This window comes from Haemaphysalis longicornis, unplaced genomic scaffold (assembly GCF_048455015.1).
Source record: "Haemaphysalis longicornis isolate Haplotype H1 unplaced genomic scaffold, Haemaphysalis longicornis Haplotype H1 scaffold_8, whole genome shotgun sequence".
Taxonomy (NCBI): Eukaryota; Metazoa; Arthropoda; class Arachnida; order Ixodida; family Ixodidae; genus Haemaphysalis; species Haemaphysalis longicornis.
This window is the reverse complement of record NW_027526445.1, coordinates 39,965,079-39,986,536: the sequence shown is the minus strand read 5'-3', so window position 1 is coordinate 39,986,536 and position 21,458 is coordinate 39,965,079. Positions and strand designations below refer to the sequence as shown.

Sequence of the window (21,458 nt, the reverse complement as noted above, 5' to 3'; positions counted from 1 at the left end):
TCGGAATGGCGCAATGGGATAGAAATCCGCTTCATGACGTGGGGGCCCCAGGTTCGATTCCGACCACGCGAAGCGTTGTTTCTTTTTTTTTTAGGTGCTTGATGTGTTTCCGCTTATCATCATCATAGCGTTGTAAAACCCCTTTCCTGCAGTGTGTTTGAGTGACTGAACGGTCGCCATCACTGGCGCATAGAAAGTTTCGTTTTAAAAACTATGCGCGTGCAAGTACAAAATACAGTTTTCGCTTTATAGCATTGCACTGGAGCAGCAAATGTGGATGGCCATAGGTTCTAAGAGGCGCAATTTCCTAACAATGCAAGTGGCAATCTTCAAACAAAGCTCTTCGGCTCTCTTTCGGTTACGTGATATTGACGACAAAGTTTTTAGTGTATGTAATCACGTCTAGATACACAATACCTCGCAGTGATCTCTTATTCCCCCATCGTTAAATGCCGGCAATTGTTATGTTTTCCAAAGCCTTTTTCTCGATGCCTTATCTCCCGCATACAGGTTACTTTCCTTACCAGAATAGATTATGAGAAACCATTGAAAGGCAAGATCAAAAATTTTTTTTGGGTAGATATACAGGATGACGATTACTAGTCATTGGGCTCGTATCACGAGTTCGTGGCAGTCGGCTGAGCGAATGTTTTCATTTGTGAAAAAAGAATATACCATTCATGGCTGCGTGCTTACGAGGGTCTTGTTCTGCACTCTTTTCTAAATGCTATCCTCGTGGTAGCAAAAAATGCAATATCTAGGTGTAGCTTGCTATATATATGAATTGTTTCTTTGTATAGCGCATTGGCGATGTACAGAAGGGGCAACTCTTTTGAACCAGGTATTCGGGGAAGCAATATTGTCGAAAAGTAATGCACAACCCAGTATTTTCTTTTTATTCCTTTCGTCTTTGTATATGTGTGCTTTTTCTGCCCTAAACTGCATAACAATGCCGTCAATATGTGCCATTTTTTATTTCTTTACGAGGTCGTCGATGCTGTCCCGTTGAAACCTTCGCTTCCATGGGAATTTTTTTGATGGTTACATACGTGCTCCAAAAGTTCCGAGTTCTTCCCTGCGAATCGATTAATTCAGAACTAGGTTCTTACAACATGCTTCCACATCACACACACGACAAATGCAGCTTCGGTTTGTGTCCCACCGTCAAACCGAGGCCCAAGGTTGTACCAAAACTGCCCAGCTCTGCACGTAAGGTTGAAAACACTTTTGTTGCCCAAACGGAAATCCTTATTCGGAAACGTGAATACAAATTCAACAACGCAAAAATGTCTTACTTTTATGGCCTCCTGACTATGAGTACAATAATGGCAGGCTTCCTCCAGCGTACATATGCATAAAAACGTTTCAACGTACCTAAATAAACTAGAAAACCGTTGGCAGCATCTGCCTTTTACGCATCGCACTCACTGCTTGTCCATATCCAAGGTATCCTGAAATTTTATGCACCCCTTTCAGCTGAGAGGCAGACAATAAAAAACTTTCCTCCGTTACCGTGAAAAGAGTTGGGAACATGGCTTCCTTGTTCCTGCAACTACATTTACAATTGCGAGAGAAATCAGCTCAGTAAATTTTATGGGTTAGAAAATGTCGAGACCCGGAAAATTACAATACTCTTTGAGCAGTTTTATCGCTGCGGAAAACAGCGGTATTTCATAGAAGCCACGGTAGAATGTCCATGGCTCCACATAACGTAAGGAGGGGTGTATGGGTTTCAAGAAACAAAACCTGGCCTTAGAGAAATTGTGACCATCACAATTCAACAATAAATGCATTCCTCTTTACGTGTACGTACAACATCATCGTCAACAACAACATCATCCTGGTTGTGTCAAATGCAGTACAAAGGCCTCTGCGAGAGATTTCCTGCCACACTTATAAATACTAGCAGAGTCCAACCTTTCGCCCCATATTTTCGTAACTCATCCCTCTTTCGAGCCTTTTGCCGACCCCTATTGCTGTTACGGTCTAATGGCAGCCACTCCGTCTTAGCGATCGTCCACCTCTTGTTCCAGACATACCCATTTTGTTCTCCTAATGTGACCTATAATGTCGAAAAGATGCGACCTGATCCGCGTTTACAAAACCCTGTCCTTTTTTTACATCAAACATATTCTGAAGACCAGGCTGCACTTAAGGTAGTTATCGTTAAACATGATTTGTAAGAGCGAAAATCTTTAGGAAATCGCAATTTTTCATGCACGCAGTTAAAAATACAAAGAAATTGCGAGCGTGAAAACGTGAACCCCGGGCCTCGCGACGACCACTCGGCAGTCAACAAAACAAAAAAATACCCAGCGCTCGTTTGTGCGTGCCTCGCGACGACCTCCCAGCGTCCCGTGCACACGCTTGTTAAGCCAAGCATACCCACTCTAAGAGATCGGTCAAGATTTGGGCAACCGCCTGGACGCTAACATAAACAAAGGCAATGCCGAGCGCTCATTTGTGCGTGCCACGCGGCGACCACCCAGCGTCCCCGGCTTGCATGTTTGTCAAGGCTACCATATGCACTTAAGGAGATTGGCCAAAAAAAAATCCGGCGTTCGCCGCAATCGTGGCAATACTTGCTCGGAATGAAAAAGACTCCAGCTTTGCCTTTAATAGGGGCAACAAAAGCTGGGAACGAGAAAGACACGTTAAAGCGTACGCCCCTCCCTGGTGATGTCCGAAGATGAACACTTCCAAAACATTGAAAGAGGCTAACACCTATAGCAACAATGATGCAGTAAAGGTCGTTGCGGCAGAGAAGAAGAAGGAAATTGGCTGCAATCGTGGACTTACACCTTCGTGTTGTGGTCGTGAAGATTGCGTACAGATTCACTAACTTTACGTCTTAAGCCCTAGTGTGGCCTTTCTTCATTTTTTTTTTAGTTTGTCTCATTTTAGACGATCAATATGCACCTACAGAAATCGGTGTGCAGGGGTTTTTGTGACTGCGGGCGTTGGGATGCTTCAGCATACGTGTAATACATAAAATAAATCTACCAGAATAGCGGAGGTTCAAATTTGCCACCAGAGAAGACTAAATTGGGCTTCGTCTTTCTTTATTCACAGTTATTAGTTCCTGCTGTCATTCTGTCTGTTTTTTCATGCTTTTATAGCGATTGCATGGGTAAAACGAACAATGCCTGCTAAAAGCGATCAGGTGAATTCTAATTTTTTGCGTAACTTGCGGTTCCTTGATTGTTTATTCGAGCGTTCGTTTTCATCCTCCACAGATTCATGTGTCTTAAAATATACTAGGTCACCTATGCACTCCTTACCATACACTGAATGCGAAAACTTTTGCATTCGATTCCAGGACGCGCACTTGCTTTGTTATTGTTATCATCCTGCTTCATCTTTTGTCTTTTTTGTCATTGCGTGATAATAAATCAGTGAGTACCAGCATTCCTATTTCCCAACCAAAGATGACATTAGGGAGGGACATACGTTTTCAACTCGTCTGAAGTTAACCGTACAATTACGATGCTTGTGCGAGATTGCGACATGTGGCAGCCCGCACCAACGGCGTCTCATCCAGCAACCGTGTAGTGGCCCTCGCCCTATCGCCGACAGCGCACCTCCCAGTTTTGCCGTGATATGACGCCTTTGCTTCTCCTTGGCTACACTGGTAGAGTATACAGGCCTCGGGCCCGGCTGATAGCGACTAGCAAAAGCGGGGGATCCGAAAATGTTTACCCGGGTCGTCTGTTTTATGGATGAGCAGAGTGAAAAAAATACACCATACTAATATTTGCCTACCTAAAGGAAATGTAGTGATCAGTAATTTATGCAAAGCCAAACTAAAGTTCCTGTTGAATTTTATTTTTAAATATATTCATTTCTTAGCAACTACTAAATTTTAGTCCTAGGGATTACACCTGGTGGACAGGGACGTCTCAGGACGAAAGTACACTACGTAGACGAAGATTCCGTGTTGCCGCAGGTGTAGGAAGTGATCGAAGTCTTGTTCAGCCAAGAAACCTCGTAGATCTGAGTCGTGCAGATGGCCTTAACCTATTGTTGAAAAAATTGAAATCAAAATTTATCACGTGGTTTCAACGTTGAACAAAAGCAGGACAACTTTAGAAGACCACATTTTTCAAAACGAAAATAGTAAGAATTCATTCAATAATGAGATAACGAAACAACTTTTTCAACTTCTGCACACTCAGGAAGAGAATGTATGCGTCTGAGAATCAAATATCACATCGGCGCATCAGAATTTCTTTACAGCCTAATTGTCCGACTCCGCGTCAGACTATTCTCCTTAGAGAGGGCAATGTTTAGAATAAGCGCCTTTGGTTATAAATGTAACGACAGACATAATTTTTAAGCGATGGTGATAATGTATGCAAGAAAACGCTTCTGATTCTGATAGGGGATCGTACTATGCACGAAGCAACCAGACGTCCTGGCTTCCGTCAAAAAATTAGGCTGGACAAGGTAAACCAGACCTGTTCACTCAAGTTACACAATTTCATTTGTTGGAATCGAACGTACCCTCTGACGAAGGAGTGTTATTATTGCAGCTCTGCAGAATGACTGTATCTGTACTTAGCATATGATGTGCAGTTGCAAGATGAAGACCATATTCACAGCTTTACACATTCTTCGTGTAACCCAAAAGACCCCAGTGCGGCGCAGTACAGCGGGAGTCGATTCACTGAGGCAAATCCATGCACAAATTACGCACGCCTAGTATTGTGTGAACCGTGGTCACCGCGATATACGGCTTATTCTCCCTTTTTGACGAGGAGGCAAGATGTCTACGTTTCGTCCTCACTAGGCCCTTAATTCCACAGATAGACTGATTTACGGTCCAGAATAACTGAGTGTAAACTGTTCAGTAGATTTCATTTAAATACACTGTTCCGACTAGAGAAACTACGTAATTGTCGTAAGTGTAGGAAGGAATCATTTAGCCCATAGCCACGAATTTTCCAAGCCCTATCTAAACGCTCATCTGAATTTATATAGTCGCTATCCCAGGAGATTCCTGACTGTATTTAGGGATACTAAAAAGGAAGCACATTGTCTTTTACGGCGAAATGATACCCCCGTTTTTTTTTATTGATTTAGAATCCCTCAAAGCAAGGAATACTCAAAATATTCCAGAAACCCGTAAACTCATTGACATAGGTTATTGGTGCTAGCATACACCATGCATTCGCGGGGGTTAATATGAAAATCGGAAGCAAAAAAATTACGTGGATTTGATCGTCCCCGCTCTACTGGCATGACTAATTTTAAGCAAACGTTTTTTACAATATACCGATGGAATTCTAATAAAAAAGTAAACCCAGATTATACGTGTCCCCATCGTCGAGTAGCCATTTAAATCAAAGCACTTCCATTGAAAACAAGTTCTCAAGTTAGCGTAACATCACCAACTGACATTTTATTTAAATGCCAAGCGTTGATTGATTCGATCCACTACTTAGAATAATTTAAGACCTATAGCTCGCCTTGCCCTCCTCACTGTTCTTTTGTGATATGTCGTATGGGAGAATTATCACTGATATAGATGTTTAGATAAAGAAAGCTGCAGTTTTATTGGGGATAGTCAGTCCTTGATCATAACTATTTCTGTGTGCATACTCCTTTCCACGTGTAGTTATATACTGGACCTGAAAGTAGCCTCCTCGCTATCGTCTCAAAGCGTCTGTAAACATTTGTTTTCTATCTTGTGATAATACAGCTCTTGAATAATGGAATGATTGATTATGTTTTAGAGAATATATATTTAGTTTTGATCACTCCCAAGTAATATTTTGTCACCAAAAGACATTATACGGGCATCACTGGTACCGAATCTTCAGAAGCAGCTATGGACGTCTTCTGTCGTTTTAAAGGCTGGAAGCAAGCTCTGTACTAAATGCTCTGCTTGCTTTGTCACCCAGGTTAATGCGTGCAGTTTGGAAGCGTTAACCACCAAAGCAAAAACACTGAAAACGAATGTGCAACGATTCAATATTGTTTGTTTATTGGTGAGCTTTTATGATGAACCGATGATACGAAAACGGACCTAATGGCCGCTGGTGTGTTGAATATGGAAACGCGATACAACATCACCCCAGCAGGCGGTAGAAACAACAACTTGTAGAAACAAGGCACTTTATTTACGCCAACGATTTATGTACTCCAAAGAGAGAAAAATCTCGGCGTCGTGAGCAGCCGGTGCCCTCCAAATTTCCGTGCCTCTGAATATTCCAAAATGGCGGCACAAACGGGCACGGAAGCAAGGTCGAGTGGGGAGAAAAAAGTGATTTGTATAATGCATTACACCGACACCACAAGAAACATGGCCTTTTAGGTACTGTGAAGCCAGCTCACATTTTAAGTGCGAATGCACTTCTTAAGCGAGCCTGAATCGTCCACCGCCGTCGTCCGCATAGCAACAGCTGCGGGTGCGCGCGCTCCTCGTCTTCCCTAGCAACGGGGGGAGATGGGCGAACGCTACTCTCCTCCTTCTCTCTCCGCTCAGTGACTGCGGGTGTTGGGCGCCTCCTCTCCACTTCGGGCGGGAGAGCTCTCGCTCGCGTAGCGGGCGCTCCGCATTCCGACGCGTGAGGGCGCTTGTGTAGCCCTCGCCGTAACGGCGGGCGCTACTCTCCTCCTCCTCTCTCCGCTCAGTGACTGCGGGTGTTGGGCGCTTCCTCTCCACTTCGGGCGGGAGAGCTCTCGCTCGCGTAGCGGGCGCTCCGCATCCGACGCGTGAGGGCGCTCGTGTAGCGGCTGCGTGGCGCGGGAGGGTATTAGTCGAGCGCGTGCCGTCGTCGAGAGCGGTCGCTGGTCCTGCATCTCGATAACGATGATGGCGGACCGGGCAACGGTACCAGCAACAACGAGTGAAATATCTTTCTTTGTAGTTGTGTATGTGTGTGTAATCTCTCGACTACTCATTAAGATCACGATATCCACCGTAATCGCGCAATCAACAACCGTGCATTCGCACTTACACACTCTCCCCCTCGGGGAAGTGCGAGGGAATTTTTTTGAGTGAGAAAACGCGATTCCACTGGCGATAGTTAATTGCTTCCGACAGCACGTTACTGGTTCCATGAAGTGACCATATTACAGAATCTTGGCTTCTGAGGTCCTGAATTTAAATTATCTTCGGTCTGGTCGAGTGAACTTTAAGGAGGATTGACCAATGACAATGACACTGAGAGTAGTGCCAGGAACCAATACTATACGCGGGGACAAGGGCGAAGGCATATAGCCACTGTTCTACTCCTAAGGCACAGAGAACGCGGCTTTCGAAGTAATTTCGAAGCCCCCATTTTACGTAGTCGTAGCTTATGAGCAGCGAATTTCGAGCGGTCTCGGAGTTCTCACATGTTAATTCAACGGTATTGGCCAATAAGGACGACAGCGGCTGTCAGGAGCGCACGGCTGATTAACCAGTTCCCGTTAGGGTACGACTTCAACGTATACGCACATTTCTCTCCATACCCACTCAAGGAACTGGTGCTGTGGAGATGGAAACTGCTGGAGATGCTCCTTTCCAGCGCAGTAGTTCCAATAACCACAGTGTGTCGCATTAAACTAATGTGGGTAGACCTAAACGCACTTATTAATTTTTTTCCCTCGAACAAAGTCACTTGTGCTTTTCAGCAGAAGTTAAAATTACTCTCAGAAATATAAATTTGTTCCAAAATTATTTTCGGCATGTGCCTACGATGACTTGACCTAAAGACGGTGCGAATAGACGAATGAACAGCTACCTTGACAGGAGCGTTACCAACTGCGACTTCTTGCGGTAATAGTTTACTGCATGTTTTTTTTTAGTATAAGGTTACTAATTGGTATTTTTTTGGCTTTCTATTTTAATTTTCTATGAGTGCCTTTATATTTGTTGCTTCCGTACATATTTGTTTATTTCTTGAATTCGTGTTAGAGCAAAGCTGTATACCTCTACCCCACAACTATTTTATCTCCCTGGGCGAGAACGCCAATGCTCGAAGGCCTAAGACGCTGAGCGCACGTCTCAGGCTAATCAGGCATGCAACATAGAGCACTGAATTCGTCTAAGGAAACCACAAAACAAGCATCGAAAACGCATTATTTATGATGGGGCGTCTGTTAACCTGGTAAAGATTATGTCTGGTGACTATCTTTGAAGGCTAGGCAGGACTAGTGTCACGAAATAGAGCAGGCCTTGCCCCAGACGTCGAGCGCATGAGTCAGGCTGGGCAGCACCCAGCATATGCCGGCCGAGAAGCGGAGTGTGGTGTCAGTAGATAAGGTATTAGAGTACCGCCAGTGAGGCACGCAAGTCAGCAACGGCCGCCGTTTATCAGTGTAGCGACATTGCCGCAACTACGGCCTCGGCGTTAACCTCGACAAGGTCGTTCGTTGAAACTACCGAACATGCAGCAAAACGGCATCCTTGGACACACTTCTATGGCTGAAACGCTGTTACACGCGTTACCTTTGATTCTCTCTCGGAGCGACGTCAGTCGCGCGCTGCCGCAAAGCAGGGAGGACAAGCAAACCCTACCAGAGTTGCCTGACTAACACGCATGAACAACAAAATGGCGGCGCCAAAGACGTCGCAGTGTAAACTAATGTCATGTAATGCGAACTGACCAATGATCATGCCGGCGGCACGGAGCAATAGGAGAAAAGAGTGTCAATACTATTTGCCCTCATCTAGTGACAGGAGCCGAGCGCAATCGACAAACCAGCCTAGACGACGAGAAACATTTCATTCCCTCTTTCATTACCATTTGTAATGTTTTACAACAGGTTTGCTGGACATCCACTTTCGCAGGACGGGATAGCAACGAATTTTCTTTTTTGTTTATTTGTTGTTTTATTCATTTGTCCTAAGCAAGTCAAAAGTACTGGGGTACCGTACCTCCTGAGATTTGGGTCGGCAAAGTTCAATTGTGTAGGTCTCCGTGACGGGGCACGTTGATTCGACTGTTTTAAAGGTGATGCGGTAGTTCATTCCACCGACGACCTGCGCATAATGAGGAAGGAATAAAGCAGCGGGTATAGCGTCCACACGAATATTGAAGATAGAAAGATCCCGAATATATATTATTTTTTGTACCACTTGGGCGAAAAGAAATACCACGCGCGGCAAAAGAAACAAATCTTGGATGTAGGATATATATTCTCAAAACCAAGGTAGAGGGTTTGGCTATTCGTTTAGACCAGTTACATCCCTCCTGTACAGCATGCAAAGAGTCCAAAAGCACACATAAAAATGTCTCTGCAGCAATGTTACACTTCTACGTCTCCAGCGGTAGGTTTGTCGCCTTTATTCGGTAGTATCTTTGTTTTCAATACGAAACACTTCTTTCTACCGTGCTCTTGTACGGGGAAAACGATGGCGCAATTTTTTATACGAGAGTTTATGAGCTTGTTTCCGGTATTTGTGGGTATATGAGAAATGCCGCACTTAGAATGGCACATTCCGCGTGCTGTTCAATCAAGCACAATGGACTGCAAAGGAGCGTCTCGTGCAAAAGGTACTCAACATGGAACGAGACTCAGTGCAATACAGACTTCCTCCCGCTTTCGTAACGACAATAATGCAACCTTTGGAAACGTTCACATTTGTGATAATTTAATCGGGAAGCCTTATTTGCCCTCCCATTACACGCAGTCGCTTTGTGTTACCTAAAAAGGTATATAGACGACTGAAATTAGCTACTTAGCTTACTCCAGTTGGTTTATATTCAACTGAAATAAAACCCCGGAGAATGTGGAGAAGGAAAGTGCGCATGGGGGTATGTTGGCGCAACGAATTAAAACACTGAAGGTTTTATTCCTAAAGCTGAAGATGATGATTGTGCTTAATGGCATCTAGGCCAAAGAGCACCAAAACAAGGGTGTGTTTATGTCGCAGTTGGGTTTTATGCTGAATGCTTTGGTTAAAAGTTGGTTATGTAAAATTGATGTAGAGCGCCAATGATTGTCAGTAAAAAGTGAATAAAATTATTTGTGAGTATAAACTTGGGCTAAAAATCAGGGTACCTCGGGAAGGTTTTGCCTATGACAAAATGGATGAGGCCCCTGAGTGTCACGGAAAAGTACCTCAGCAGTGTCCTCATTACTGAAGGACAAGCTGGGGTCATGTGCGATAAGAAATTTTCATTAAAACTCAAGCTCGGCAAGTAGTCTAACACTTTTTGAAACTGGTTATTACATCATGCGACACAAAGTGCGCCTGGTGTAGTGGTATGTGTTGTGTGTATATACTAGCGAAGTGTCTTTGATTGTTTCGAGTAACGTACATTCGGTTAGGATATGGAGTACAGAAAGATCTGCTCCACAATTGTCACATGTCGGTCGTGGTGTTCTATTTAAGAGGTATCCATGTGTGCCATGTGTGTAGCCTGTCCTTAAACGACACAGAGGAACTTCTACAGACCTGTGTAATTTTTCAATTATGTGTCTACATATTTGTGTGTGACCAATAACAAATATGATATTTGTTTCTGTTTGCGTGTCCCAGTGTTTCTGCCAGCGTTCCCGGAGTTTTATTTTAATAAGCGATTTGAGGTCACATGAAGGCACTGACATTAAGTCCACACCTCTACGAAGAGCAGCGCAAGCTGCCTCCCTATCAGCAGCCTCACTTCCTGCTATTCTACGATGACCAGGAACCCCCCAGACATAGTTTTGAGCCCTATCGAATATGCTGTCATAATAGCGTGTATGAGCGAATTGAAGACTGCGTCTTTATGCCGCTTCGCTAAGGACAGGGCTGTCATCACAGTGAGAGAATCATTGTATATGATCGAGCAAACTATTTTGTTGAGTATTATGTGTTCTACAGCCAGTGCAATGGCTTGGGCTTTACGTGTGAAAATGCTACTGCAAGGATTTAAAATCTTTGAAGCGCCGAGGTTCGGTTCAAGTACGGCACATGACACTCCAGAATTTGTTTTAGACGCGTCTGTATTGAACTCTGCACATTGATATTTATGCTGAAGACTTAAAAAGTGCTGTTGAATTAAGGCACTAGGTGTTTTGTTTTTGTTTATGCTTGTAAAAGACATGTCGCATGCTACAGGCGATAGCTTTCATGGGGCTATAACATCAGCTAAAGAGGTTTTGTACGTGTCTTTAAAGGAAATGCCCAAGTTGGACGCTACAGTATTTACTGTTATTGCATAGGGCTGCGGAAGTGACGGCCGCTTAACGAACAAAGATACAGTGGATGTGTCATGATTAGGAGGTTGGATGGGTGCTTTATGACTGAGCTTGTTTTTACAGCGTATAACAAGGAGGTGTAAGCAAGCTGGTTTTCCAATGACCACATGTCAGATTCTACATACAAACTTTCTATCGGACTCGTACGAAAATCCCCTGTCACCAACCGCAGGCTTAAATGATAGACAGGGTCCAGTAGTTTCAGAGCAGCTTTTGGGGCTGACTGGCTCACTAGGCTACCATAATCAAGCCTCGATCTTACGAGGCTGTTGAATAGTTTTAATAAGCATGCTCTGTCCATGCCATATGATTGACGTGACAGAATGTTAAGAATATTCAGCGCTTTCGTGCATTTTATTCGTAAAACGTACGCACCTGCTTTTGTCACTGTTAAATTTAAAACCGTTCGCATTTGCCCAACTTGAGAGGCTGTTCACTCCAATTTGGAATTGTCTCTCACAAATGGCCATATTGCAAGATTTAAAACGAATCTGAATGTCATCCACATATACAGAGTAAAAGAGAGAGCGGGGTAGACTGTTCTTTAAAGAATTTATTTTGACGATAAAAAGTGAACAACTCAAGACACCTCCGTGAGGTACACCGTTTTCCTGGATGAAAGCGCGGGATAAAACGTGGCCAATTCTCACTTGGATTGTCCTGTGGGTCGATAGTCTACTATGACATTTAACATATTGCCACAGATTCTGAATGAACAAAGGTCGAGCAGAATACCGTAATGCCCCGTAGTATCCTCGGCCTTTTCTAGGTCAAAGAAAATAGATATACAGTGTTGTTTATGCACGAAGGCGTCACGCGCATATGCCTCAAAGGCCACAAGGGCGTCCGCTGTACACCTTCCCGAGCGAAAGCCCGCTTGACACTTTTCTCAAATTCTGTTATGATAAAAAAAATAAACAGGGCGTCTGTTTATTATTTTCTCCAAAAGCTTGCATAAACAGCTTGTTAATGCAATCGGCCTGTAGCTGACAGGTAAAGAGGTATCCTTCCCTTCTTTTAGTATTGGAACTACAATGCATTCTTTACAAGATTTGGAAAGGCGTCCAGCTTGCCATATTTTATTTAAGAAAAAAAAAGAGAATTGCTTATTGAGTGTCTTGGTGAACATGTTTTAACATTTCTTAAGTTATTTTGTCAGCCCCTTTAGTAGTTTTCCAACAGGTCGAAAGTGAAAGTGGAAATTCATCTTTGGTGAACGGGCAGTTGTAGCCCTTGCGGTCTTTCTTTTCCCGCAGAGGCTTTTGTTCCATTAACTTTTTGTGTTCCAAGGATTATGCAGTGTGTTGAGAAGACGTGGAGACGCTCTCAAAGTGTTGCCCAACGGCGTTAGCTTGATCTTCAAGCGTGTCTCCAGCTGTGCTAACAAGTGGTAGGGTGTTTGTGTTTCTTCGTTGTAGTGCACTAATTCTTTTCCAAACTTTGTGAGTATCAGTGTAAGAGTTGATGGAAGAAAGAAATGTTTTCCCGCTGTCAGTTTTCGCCTCTCGTCTAATTCAGCGATCATTTGCCTTTGCGAGTTTGAAGGCAACGAGATTTTCAGTAGTTTGATACCTTCTGGGGGTGGCCCAGGCTTTATTTTGTTGTTTTCGAGCTATCTTGCACGTCTAGGTCCACCAAGGCCTCCATTTGGTGTTAGTTCTACCAGAGGTTTGGGGAATTGAGGAATGTGCTGCCTCTATTATGGGTGCAGTAATTATATCTGTCGCTTCACCCAACTTTTCTATTGAGGCACACGACAGTTGGCACATCACCCTGAATTTCTTCCAGTCGGCTTCCTCTTCACGAAATTGTTGTGTGTGTGTTGGAATTCTGCGGCTATCTATTGCGGTTAATGCAACAGGAAAATGGTCACTACCGCAGGGATTTGGTGTTACACTCCACTCTACTAATTGATAGAGAGTTGGGGAGCCTATTGCGAGATCGATCGCAGCGTAAATGTTGTGGGTTGTGTTGTAATAAGTCGGCTGTCTTTTGTTAAATAAGCAGTTGCCAGAAGAGAGCAAGAATTTTTCTTTAAGTCTTCCTCGTGTACCGGCACGTGCAATACCCCAGAGTTGATGATGAACATTAAAATCACTCATGATTATGAAAGGCTGCGGGAGGTGGTGAACTAAAGCTTCAAATTCATTAGCCTGGAGATGGTAATCGGGGGGTGTGTACAACGAACAAACAGTTATTCGCTCATTAAAGATAATGGCCCTCATGGCAGCCGCTTCAAGGTTAGTTTGCAGTCTTATTAGATGACAAACAATCGACTTTTGAACGACTAAGCCAACACCTCCAGCGGATTGAGTGCAGCCATCTCTATCATTTTTAAAAACCGTGTACTGCGCCAGAAAGTGTGTGTTTTTCATTAAGATGTGTTTCTTGGAGACAAATTACCTCTGGCTTGTGTTCTGACAATATTTTGTAAATGTCGTCAAGATTTTTCAACAGGCCCCTACAATTCCTCTGTATAATGTTTTGCAACATAGATTTGGTTTTTGGGAAGATTGTGGTTGTTTGTTTACTTCAGTTTTGTTATTTATTGCGTGATGGGCCTGTTACTCTTCTTATTTGTTTTTACGCTCAACTGACGGGCGCCGCTCCCTCGACAGCTGTGGTGCCACCGGGGACGGCGTTACGTCCATTTCCTCCACGGGCGCCCCATAAGCAGCTGATGGATCAGGCTCTTTCGGGCGTGCTCCGAGAGGGTTCGTGTCTTTGTTGGCCGCATGCGCTGGAGGCGCAGAACGCGGCACGGCAAACGTGGAGGGTACAGCCGGACCCCCGAATTCCTGTCCCCCAACCTCTCAGGAACACTGAGGGTGGGTGCATCAGACACCAGAGTGGCCGCACCTTCTCCAGAAGACTTTGTCGTCACTGCTGCTGCAGTCACAGGAAGTGTGACGACGCTTTGGGCTGCAGAGGGCAGCACAGCGGGGGGCGAGGACGGGACCAAGTCAGCACTGCTGTACTTGGTCGCTACCAACACCAGACGCGGCATCACCCCCCGGCGAGCCACGTTGGCATACATGGCATGTTTTCTCCTTGCTTCCTGGTATAAGATGTTTTGTGCTACCTTGAGATTGATTATTTCTTTTTCTGCTTTGAACTTTTTAAATTTTCTGGAGTACGCTGTGTGCATGTGTTCACAGTTGGGACATTTCAGCTCAAGAGATGTACAGTTTTCGGACGGGTGATCGTTCGCTGCACACTTGGGGAACATCAGACGTCCGCGGCAGGAGGTTGTACTGTGCCCATACTTCAAGAACTTGAAGCATCGACGTGGGTTGGGGATATATTGTCGAACTTCGCAATGCAAGAATCATGCAGCGACTTACTGAGGAAGACTGTTACGATCAAAAGTTAGAATCATATGCTTCGTGGGCATTTAATTTCCATCCCGCATTTTCATTATACTCCTGACTGCAGCAATCCCTTGGTCAGGCGTGCCATCTATGATGTCAGAATCGGTCTCTTTGAAGAGGTCAGGTTCAGACATTGCATCTTTCGAGCTGTTTAAGCTTCGGTGTGGAGTGACAGATACTTTGATATCATGCATCTCAGTCTGACTCAAGAGTTCATTGGATTGTTCTTTGGTTTGCACTTCGACGAGAATGTCACCTGATGTTAGCTTCTTCGCCTTGTACTTCGCACCAACTACATTCTCTATGAACTTAGCTACCAAAAAGATTGAATTACTGGAGATTTGCGCATCTTTCTCAACGGACTGTATTATCAGAACACGAGGGAAGTTGTCAAGTCTTGTAAACAATTGAGCAGGAAGTGGTGGGAAAGCAATCACTTCGGTGCGAGCCCTTTTCAGGGCTAGATCGTTTGGTTGGGGGGGGGGGGGGGGGGTTAGAATATACCATACGCTACAGTATACAGCAGAATAGTATACAGCAGCAGGGATTGGGCGTACTTTCTTCTTGAGCCTTACCGTGTTAGCTAGAGAGGTCCCGGAGCTCCCTGCCCGGTAAACAGACAGAGAGCCCATCCGCCGGAGCTTGAGCTGGGCTCCACGGCCACCGTTTGAGGTGTGTACTCTTCACTTTAACACTCATTACCATGGTCGGTTACAGCGTGAGTATGGGGGCTCGGGGTCCGCGGTGTCGCCAATACCGTCACCAAGTTTGCTCAAGGTGCCCCGTGTCGGGTATTCTTAAAGCTAACCCCGTAAAATGGACACATGACTGAATAGGTCGGAGTGATATATTTGTCACTACGGTTTGTAGTTCGTCCTTCGTCCCGTGCAAACAAAACGGGTGATTAGTGGAGGTCCTACTTTCCTTCTTGTGGACGAACAAAGTTAGGACCGATTACATTCTGCGAAGGTTGATGACTCGCGAAGTTCTTTACCACATGACATAGGAGTGACCCAGGGTTTAGGCCCACATAATGAGCAGATATTATTTCTCTCGAGCATTGACACCGGTCATCATTCAGAAAGCGTGTTCGTTTCGGACCCGATACGTGCATGGCATCGCAGACATAGGTTTTGCCGCAATTGAACGCGAAAAACCAACTTTGCCGAGCAAAAGATGGGATCTCTGCAAGGGGCTGAGAGTTGTCTGCCTTCGTAGCGGCAGCTACCGCATCTACAATTACGCTGCTCGGCGCCGTAATTAAGGACGCGCAGAATGCGATTTCAACAATAATTTCGTCCTCTGCGAGAGAGTGCGCATTGAACACCTACGTTTTCCGATCGCACGGTACCTTTACCTGTCACCCTGTTCACCGCTGCGATCCCCACCCTCTCCGTTATAAACGACGACTTTGTATGCGCTTTCGCTGTGAAGGAAAGTTTGACATCCACCCAATGCAGCCAAACGGCTACAAAGGAAAGCTATACAGCTTTCTCAGAAACTTCGCATTTGAAGAAAAATACGTATTTTTCCAGGATTCGAACCCGGGACCACCGCTTAACGGGAGGAGTGTCTCTGTTTGTAGAGCGAGAGAAAATTGATCAACAATTGCCCCACAATGATTCCAAAGAGACTGGATTTATTGCTGGGACGTGCAACCATTCGTCTTCCCATGATTCGTCATGTTTCTACGTATGCAAGCTACACGCGACCTACTCTGTGGGTGTATGGATGAAATATTTTATTGCAACAATTATTTCCTTCGAGCGTGCATTATCATCGTAGCCACCTTTTCATTCTCATTTGATATGGCGCGACTTCCCAATTTAGAAGAAACCCAGCTAATCCGCCTTGGTTGAGTAATTCTAATTGTTCATCACAATAAGATTGGGGTAATTAAAGCAAAAAGGGGTCGCCTGAGTAAAATTTTTAACTCCAGAGTTCCTCTTCGATAATTTATATTTCTGTGTGATTTGAACGCCCCTTCCCTGAGAGGGTAAGAAAGCATTCGGTATTTGCGGATATGACGAGAGTATGAAATAGGATAAGTTCAATGGTGAAAACGATGTTAACTGAGTCGTTCCACATTTGTTACGCTAGGTGAGAGGAACGAATTTAATTATTTAACTGACCGGAAATTTCAAGGGGACGCAAAGTAACCTGCTTCCCTATCCTTTCACAGCAAGCGAATAAAACCCTCTTATTATTCAGAAATCAAATCTTGCTTATGCCTCGAAGAAGCCTTTCGTAAGTGTCCGAAAAGAATCAGAATTAAAAAACGCCGCTGCGCGTTTCAGAAACCTTTCTTGAGGCGCCCTTATCAAAGGCATCATTTTCGAAGCACGCTAGGTTCCTGCGAACGACGCTGGCTCTCGACGCGCCAATGTGCGTACGGCAAGTGAGCGGGAGAGTAGACTCTTTCACCAATGGCTCTTTACCCGTGGCGCCAGCTTCGAAGCGCTCGGATCATCTAGCTCTGTCGGCGGCCGTTCCCCATAGAGAACGTTAGGCTTAACATCGTGGCCGATATTTCATCGCCGCTTGCCCTACGGCCGCGAATGACTATTCGTTGTGTAAATTTTCTCGACAGTATCATCCACTTTATCGCATTTTTAGCTTCGTTTGCCCGATTGGTTGCATTCAGGCAAGCGGCGACAAACTGTAGCCGCAGCTACCACCATCGTACTATGCGCGGATGCAGCCCATGGTACTGTAGGAAAGCGGAGCCGTGGACTCGGATAGGCGATGTGGCTCTCCTACATTTATTGGGGTGCGCAAGGCCCGGCCGGAACTGGAGTGGGGGCGGCGATGGCAAGCGACCACCCAGGCATTCGGTCGAATTTGATCTTCTCTCGCGGGGCGTGGCACTGATCACGCAGACCGGCAAGCACCGCTGCTGATGATGATTGTGGGATGCAGGGGTGATGATGATAGTGGCGCTGTTAGCGGGTAAAGCTGCCGCCACTACAGGGCTCCCCCCCTAGCGCAGGGCGGGTTAAGACTGAAAGATAAGTACAAGCTATGTACAGATAATTAACTAAATATGTCCATGGTAGGTCCTTAGACAGTCCAGGTCAAATCGTGGGTAACTTAAGAAAGCAGTCCTGGTCAATCCGTTGTGGGCTTCCGGAGCGTTGATTGGCCTCAGGTGGCCTTGGCTGGGAGTGCAAAGTGGGACGAACTGGTGTACTGTGTAGTAGACCTGAAGTGAAAGAGGCACGAACCGCGGCCACAGTGCAAACTTGGCGGGGCCGGTAGAACGGGCGTTCCACGACCAGCCTCTTGCGACGCGTGTACACTGGCGTTCGTGTGCCGGTACGAGGAGGCTTGTACTCTCGGAGGTCACGGTTTGAGCACGGTGTCTGGTGCGACATCGTTGCGCATGCTCTAAGTGCAACCGCAGGACGACGCCTAGGGTGACAGCGGCTTCAGCAAGTCACCCACATCCCGGAAACGCTGGTCGTAGCCGGCATGCAAGACGTTGTTTGGCAAAACGGCACTGACGCCTCGTCGATGTGCGCCGAAGAAGTGCCAGTGGCGAAACTCGCTTTCTTGAGTGGTGCTTACGGCGTCGATGGTGACGTTGGCGTCGAGTTTCAGGAACGCGCTCCTCTGATTGCGACATCAGCAGTTTATGAGGTTGGACGTCTGTCGTCAGTGGTCCAATAAATGTAGGAGAGCCACATCGCCTCACCGAGTCCACGGCTCCGCTTTCCTACAGTGCCAACGCTGGCCGCATCGCGCGACGGCCAGGGCGCAGACAGCGTGTGGTCACGGCCGCGTCCGGGCGGAAGGCGTGCGCGCGGATCATTGTTGCTCCCAGAAAACGCTTCATTCTTTACTTCTTTACCAATTTCTCGCGAACTACGCATGCAAGCTGGTATTTATGGTACGCAGCCGTCGTAGTCTGACTTTGTTTGGGAAAAGGCGCACTTAAGGTAGGCCACGAGCTACTGAAGGTAGTCCGGAGCTAAGCCACTGGGTACACATGCCAGTAATTTTTTAGATGGAACGTTACGTGTTACCTGGCAGGAGGACAAACTAACCAAAAAAAAATCACTCAATAAGAAGCAAAAACTATCGGAATAACGTGTTCATACTCTCCAACATATTTTGAAGAGGGTTGCAATTACACGTCAGAAATATGTTGTTAACATAAAAGTATAGCTCGAAAAACAAGTAAGAAAAAATGCTTTGTGAAGCATTGACCAGGATGATGTTGCATTTAGAAGTTATCTGGAACATAAATCCAGTCAGTGTGACATTTGTAACTGACATGCTTATATTGAGACACCTACGTTTTTTTCCGCATGCACTACCACAAGACTATCCATGCACAACACCGTAGGTCTGTACCATCACAGTTGTTAGAGCTAGCTACAAAGATGCCGTTGCACAAAATTGTTTCCACAATCCATGCAACACCCACTACGCAATGACTCAATCTTGTGGGCATCTGGGCCTATTCTGCTCTACTTTGCCGTATGTATACATAATACCTGTATTATGGAAAGCTTTTTTGGGCAAATTGACTGCTCAAACGCTATTTCATCAAGGGCCTACATTGAAGAGCACTGAGTGCTTAGCCTACCTGCGTTTCGACCTCGGTGACCTCAAGCACTGTGTCAAAGAATTCCAGTCCTTGGACCTGCTTGGCGACGGCGAAGTGGGCCAACTCTTGGTAGATCGGATGAGAGGTGTCGTTCTGCCTTTGCCAACCTCCAAGTCTAGGCGGCTCGGGGACGGGGGAGAAGGTGAATACGGGGTAAGGCGGATCGGAGGTGTCGTTCTGCCTTTCCCAATCTCCAAGTCTAGGCTCGGCAAAGCAACCCAGGAGTAATGCGAAAACCATGACAGCAAGAGTGAAGACAGCAGCATTCGACAGAGCCATGGCTACGTCCTTGGTAAGCTGAAAAAGGTAAATGCCCGCACCCCGCAAACATAATTATCAGTCATTATTACCTTTTCTCTCTATTTGTAACTTTCTAATGACACGTTTAAATAACTTACGTTGTGAACGATAAATTTTATATGTGAATGGGAAACATCTCCATCTGGCATAATAAAACCTTTACCAAGTTGCCCCTACCCACTGTATGTTAACGTAGCTTACTGGTCTTAAAGAAACTCTAAATTGATTTGTAAACATTGCGGCACTGCTAGTGCATACTGTAGTCTGGAGTCTCTGGGCCATGTTTCGACCACTCTCGCTCCCTTTATGCGACTTTATTCAGACGACAAATCAGCTCTAATATTCTGTCCTCCTCTCTGCATCCTCCATGCCGATTTTATGAGAAATTTCGTATGATGCCAACACAACATGGCTAAGCTTGACTGCAATACTGCATGTGTCGCCGACTCTCGGACAGAATCAGTCGGCCCAGCCGTTAGTCGGTCAGCCACTGGCGGGCTGTCGCAATTCGTTCGCTCAGTAAAACTAAGCCACGGCACCTTTGTGTCCGGACGAATGTGGTTTTCATTGCTTAGTTTGTAGACTGCATCAAGATCTAAGTCCAAGTCGGTCCACACAGGTGCACATGTGACGCTTCGCTGTCTGGTACACCAGTATGGAAACCTTGGGCCAATTAAAAGCGGAAGAAGAGTAGCGAAATTAATATGGGTAATAATGAATTAACATACACCGAACACTTTATCTGTCATCGAAAAAACAGGGAGCGCGAAGCACTTTCTCCGCTGGGTGAACTAGCACAGCGGTCACTAGCAGGACCACATATCTGCACGTGCTGTTCTGCATAAGGAATGCAGTCGCTATAAATGAATCATCGTGGAAATTTGGGGGATTCTTACTGCACGAGCGCTATTGAAGAAATGAGCACCGAAACCGCTTGAAAGGCTGAAACTAAATGAAAATGTAAACTCGCTATACTTTCTATATTTTATACTTCCGCAACAGGCAGCGCTGCCTTATTTCCGAGTGGCCTGGTGCCCTATGTATATTATTCTGCAATGCGCAAGTTCAGATCCCCGATAGTGCATGTTTGGGTGTTTCTTTTTGAAGTTGATTTGGTTGTTTCTAGGCAATGATTCTGCATTGGATTCATCATTTTTGTGCTGTAACGTGCAATGCTCTAGGAGCGAGTTCGCAGAACGCGTGCAGACTCACACTGGCGTGCAGACGAGTTATCATTGGCGTGGGTTTGCCATAAGCATCGACTGCTTGCGGGCACAGTCGCGAATCAGCCGACCCCTGCCTGATGCGAACAGGCCTCTTACGATAGAGGCACGAGTAAGGCAAGCTTGAAAGTTTCGGGAAAAGCGCATCACATTTGAGCCTCTGCGGTGACACAGGGATAGCCTTAGCCCCCATGGTACGCCTAGGCTACAGATTGTTAAGGTTCCAAGACGTGCTTGTAGGCTTATCAGACGCATTTCACTGCCGACAACATACCAGTAGCGCGGTAGGTGAATTACAGATATATCAAGAAATCTCAGCCAACGATAACATTGGTTGCCAAGCATGTTGTTTCACAGAGCCGAAAATGAAACTGGTTTGAATTCTAATCGTTCACATCGTTTAATCATGTAACACGTTGTATTGACGTCACTCCTTTAGTTGGTGCGGCCGCCGCAAGCCACGCATGATAGTTTGTCTTCTTTTGTGTCATGGAGGAAACAATACTCAGGAGAGGCACCTAGCATCCCAATGCATTGCAAATAATGGGGAGGAAGTGACGTCATTTTAAATGAGCCAATCGACACTGTTGTTAGTCTTTTACGGCTGCGGCGGCTAAATCGGGCAAATTGTGAAGGAAAAATTTTTACGGCGCTTTCCTTGAGTATGGCTACCTCGCTACACTTGCAACACAGCGCAGTCGCAACGGCGCCGTCGTCGCCTGCAATCTGTGCTTTACGGCTGTTTTTGCAACGCTTCTTCTACTGCCGTTTCCTTTG

At 45.6% G+C, this 21,458-nt stretch overlaps 1 protein-coding gene across 2 annotated transcripts in view; it reads right to left on the bottom strand.

Moving 5' to 3' along the window:
• Positions 1-3,804: 3,804 nt before the first annotated feature.
• Positions 3,805-21,458, bottom strand: part of LOC144148196 (mialostatin-like) — a 58,151-nt gene continuing 40,497 nt past the window's right edge. For both annotated transcript variants that reach the window (XM_077679781.1, XM_077679782.1), the window contains exons 2-4: positions 19,138-19,455; positions 8,867-8,971; positions 3,805-4,017 (exon numbers count right to left, since the gene is read on the bottom strand). In XM_077679781.1, the coding sequence (XP_077535907.1) occupies positions 3,916-4,017; positions 8,867-8,971; positions 19,138-19,437 (507 nt within the window). In that variant the 5' untranslated portion in view covers positions 19,438-19,455 and the 3' untranslated portion in view covers positions 3,805-3,915. The remainder of the gene's footprint in view (positions 4,018-8,866; positions 8,972-19,137; positions 19,456-21,458) is intronic.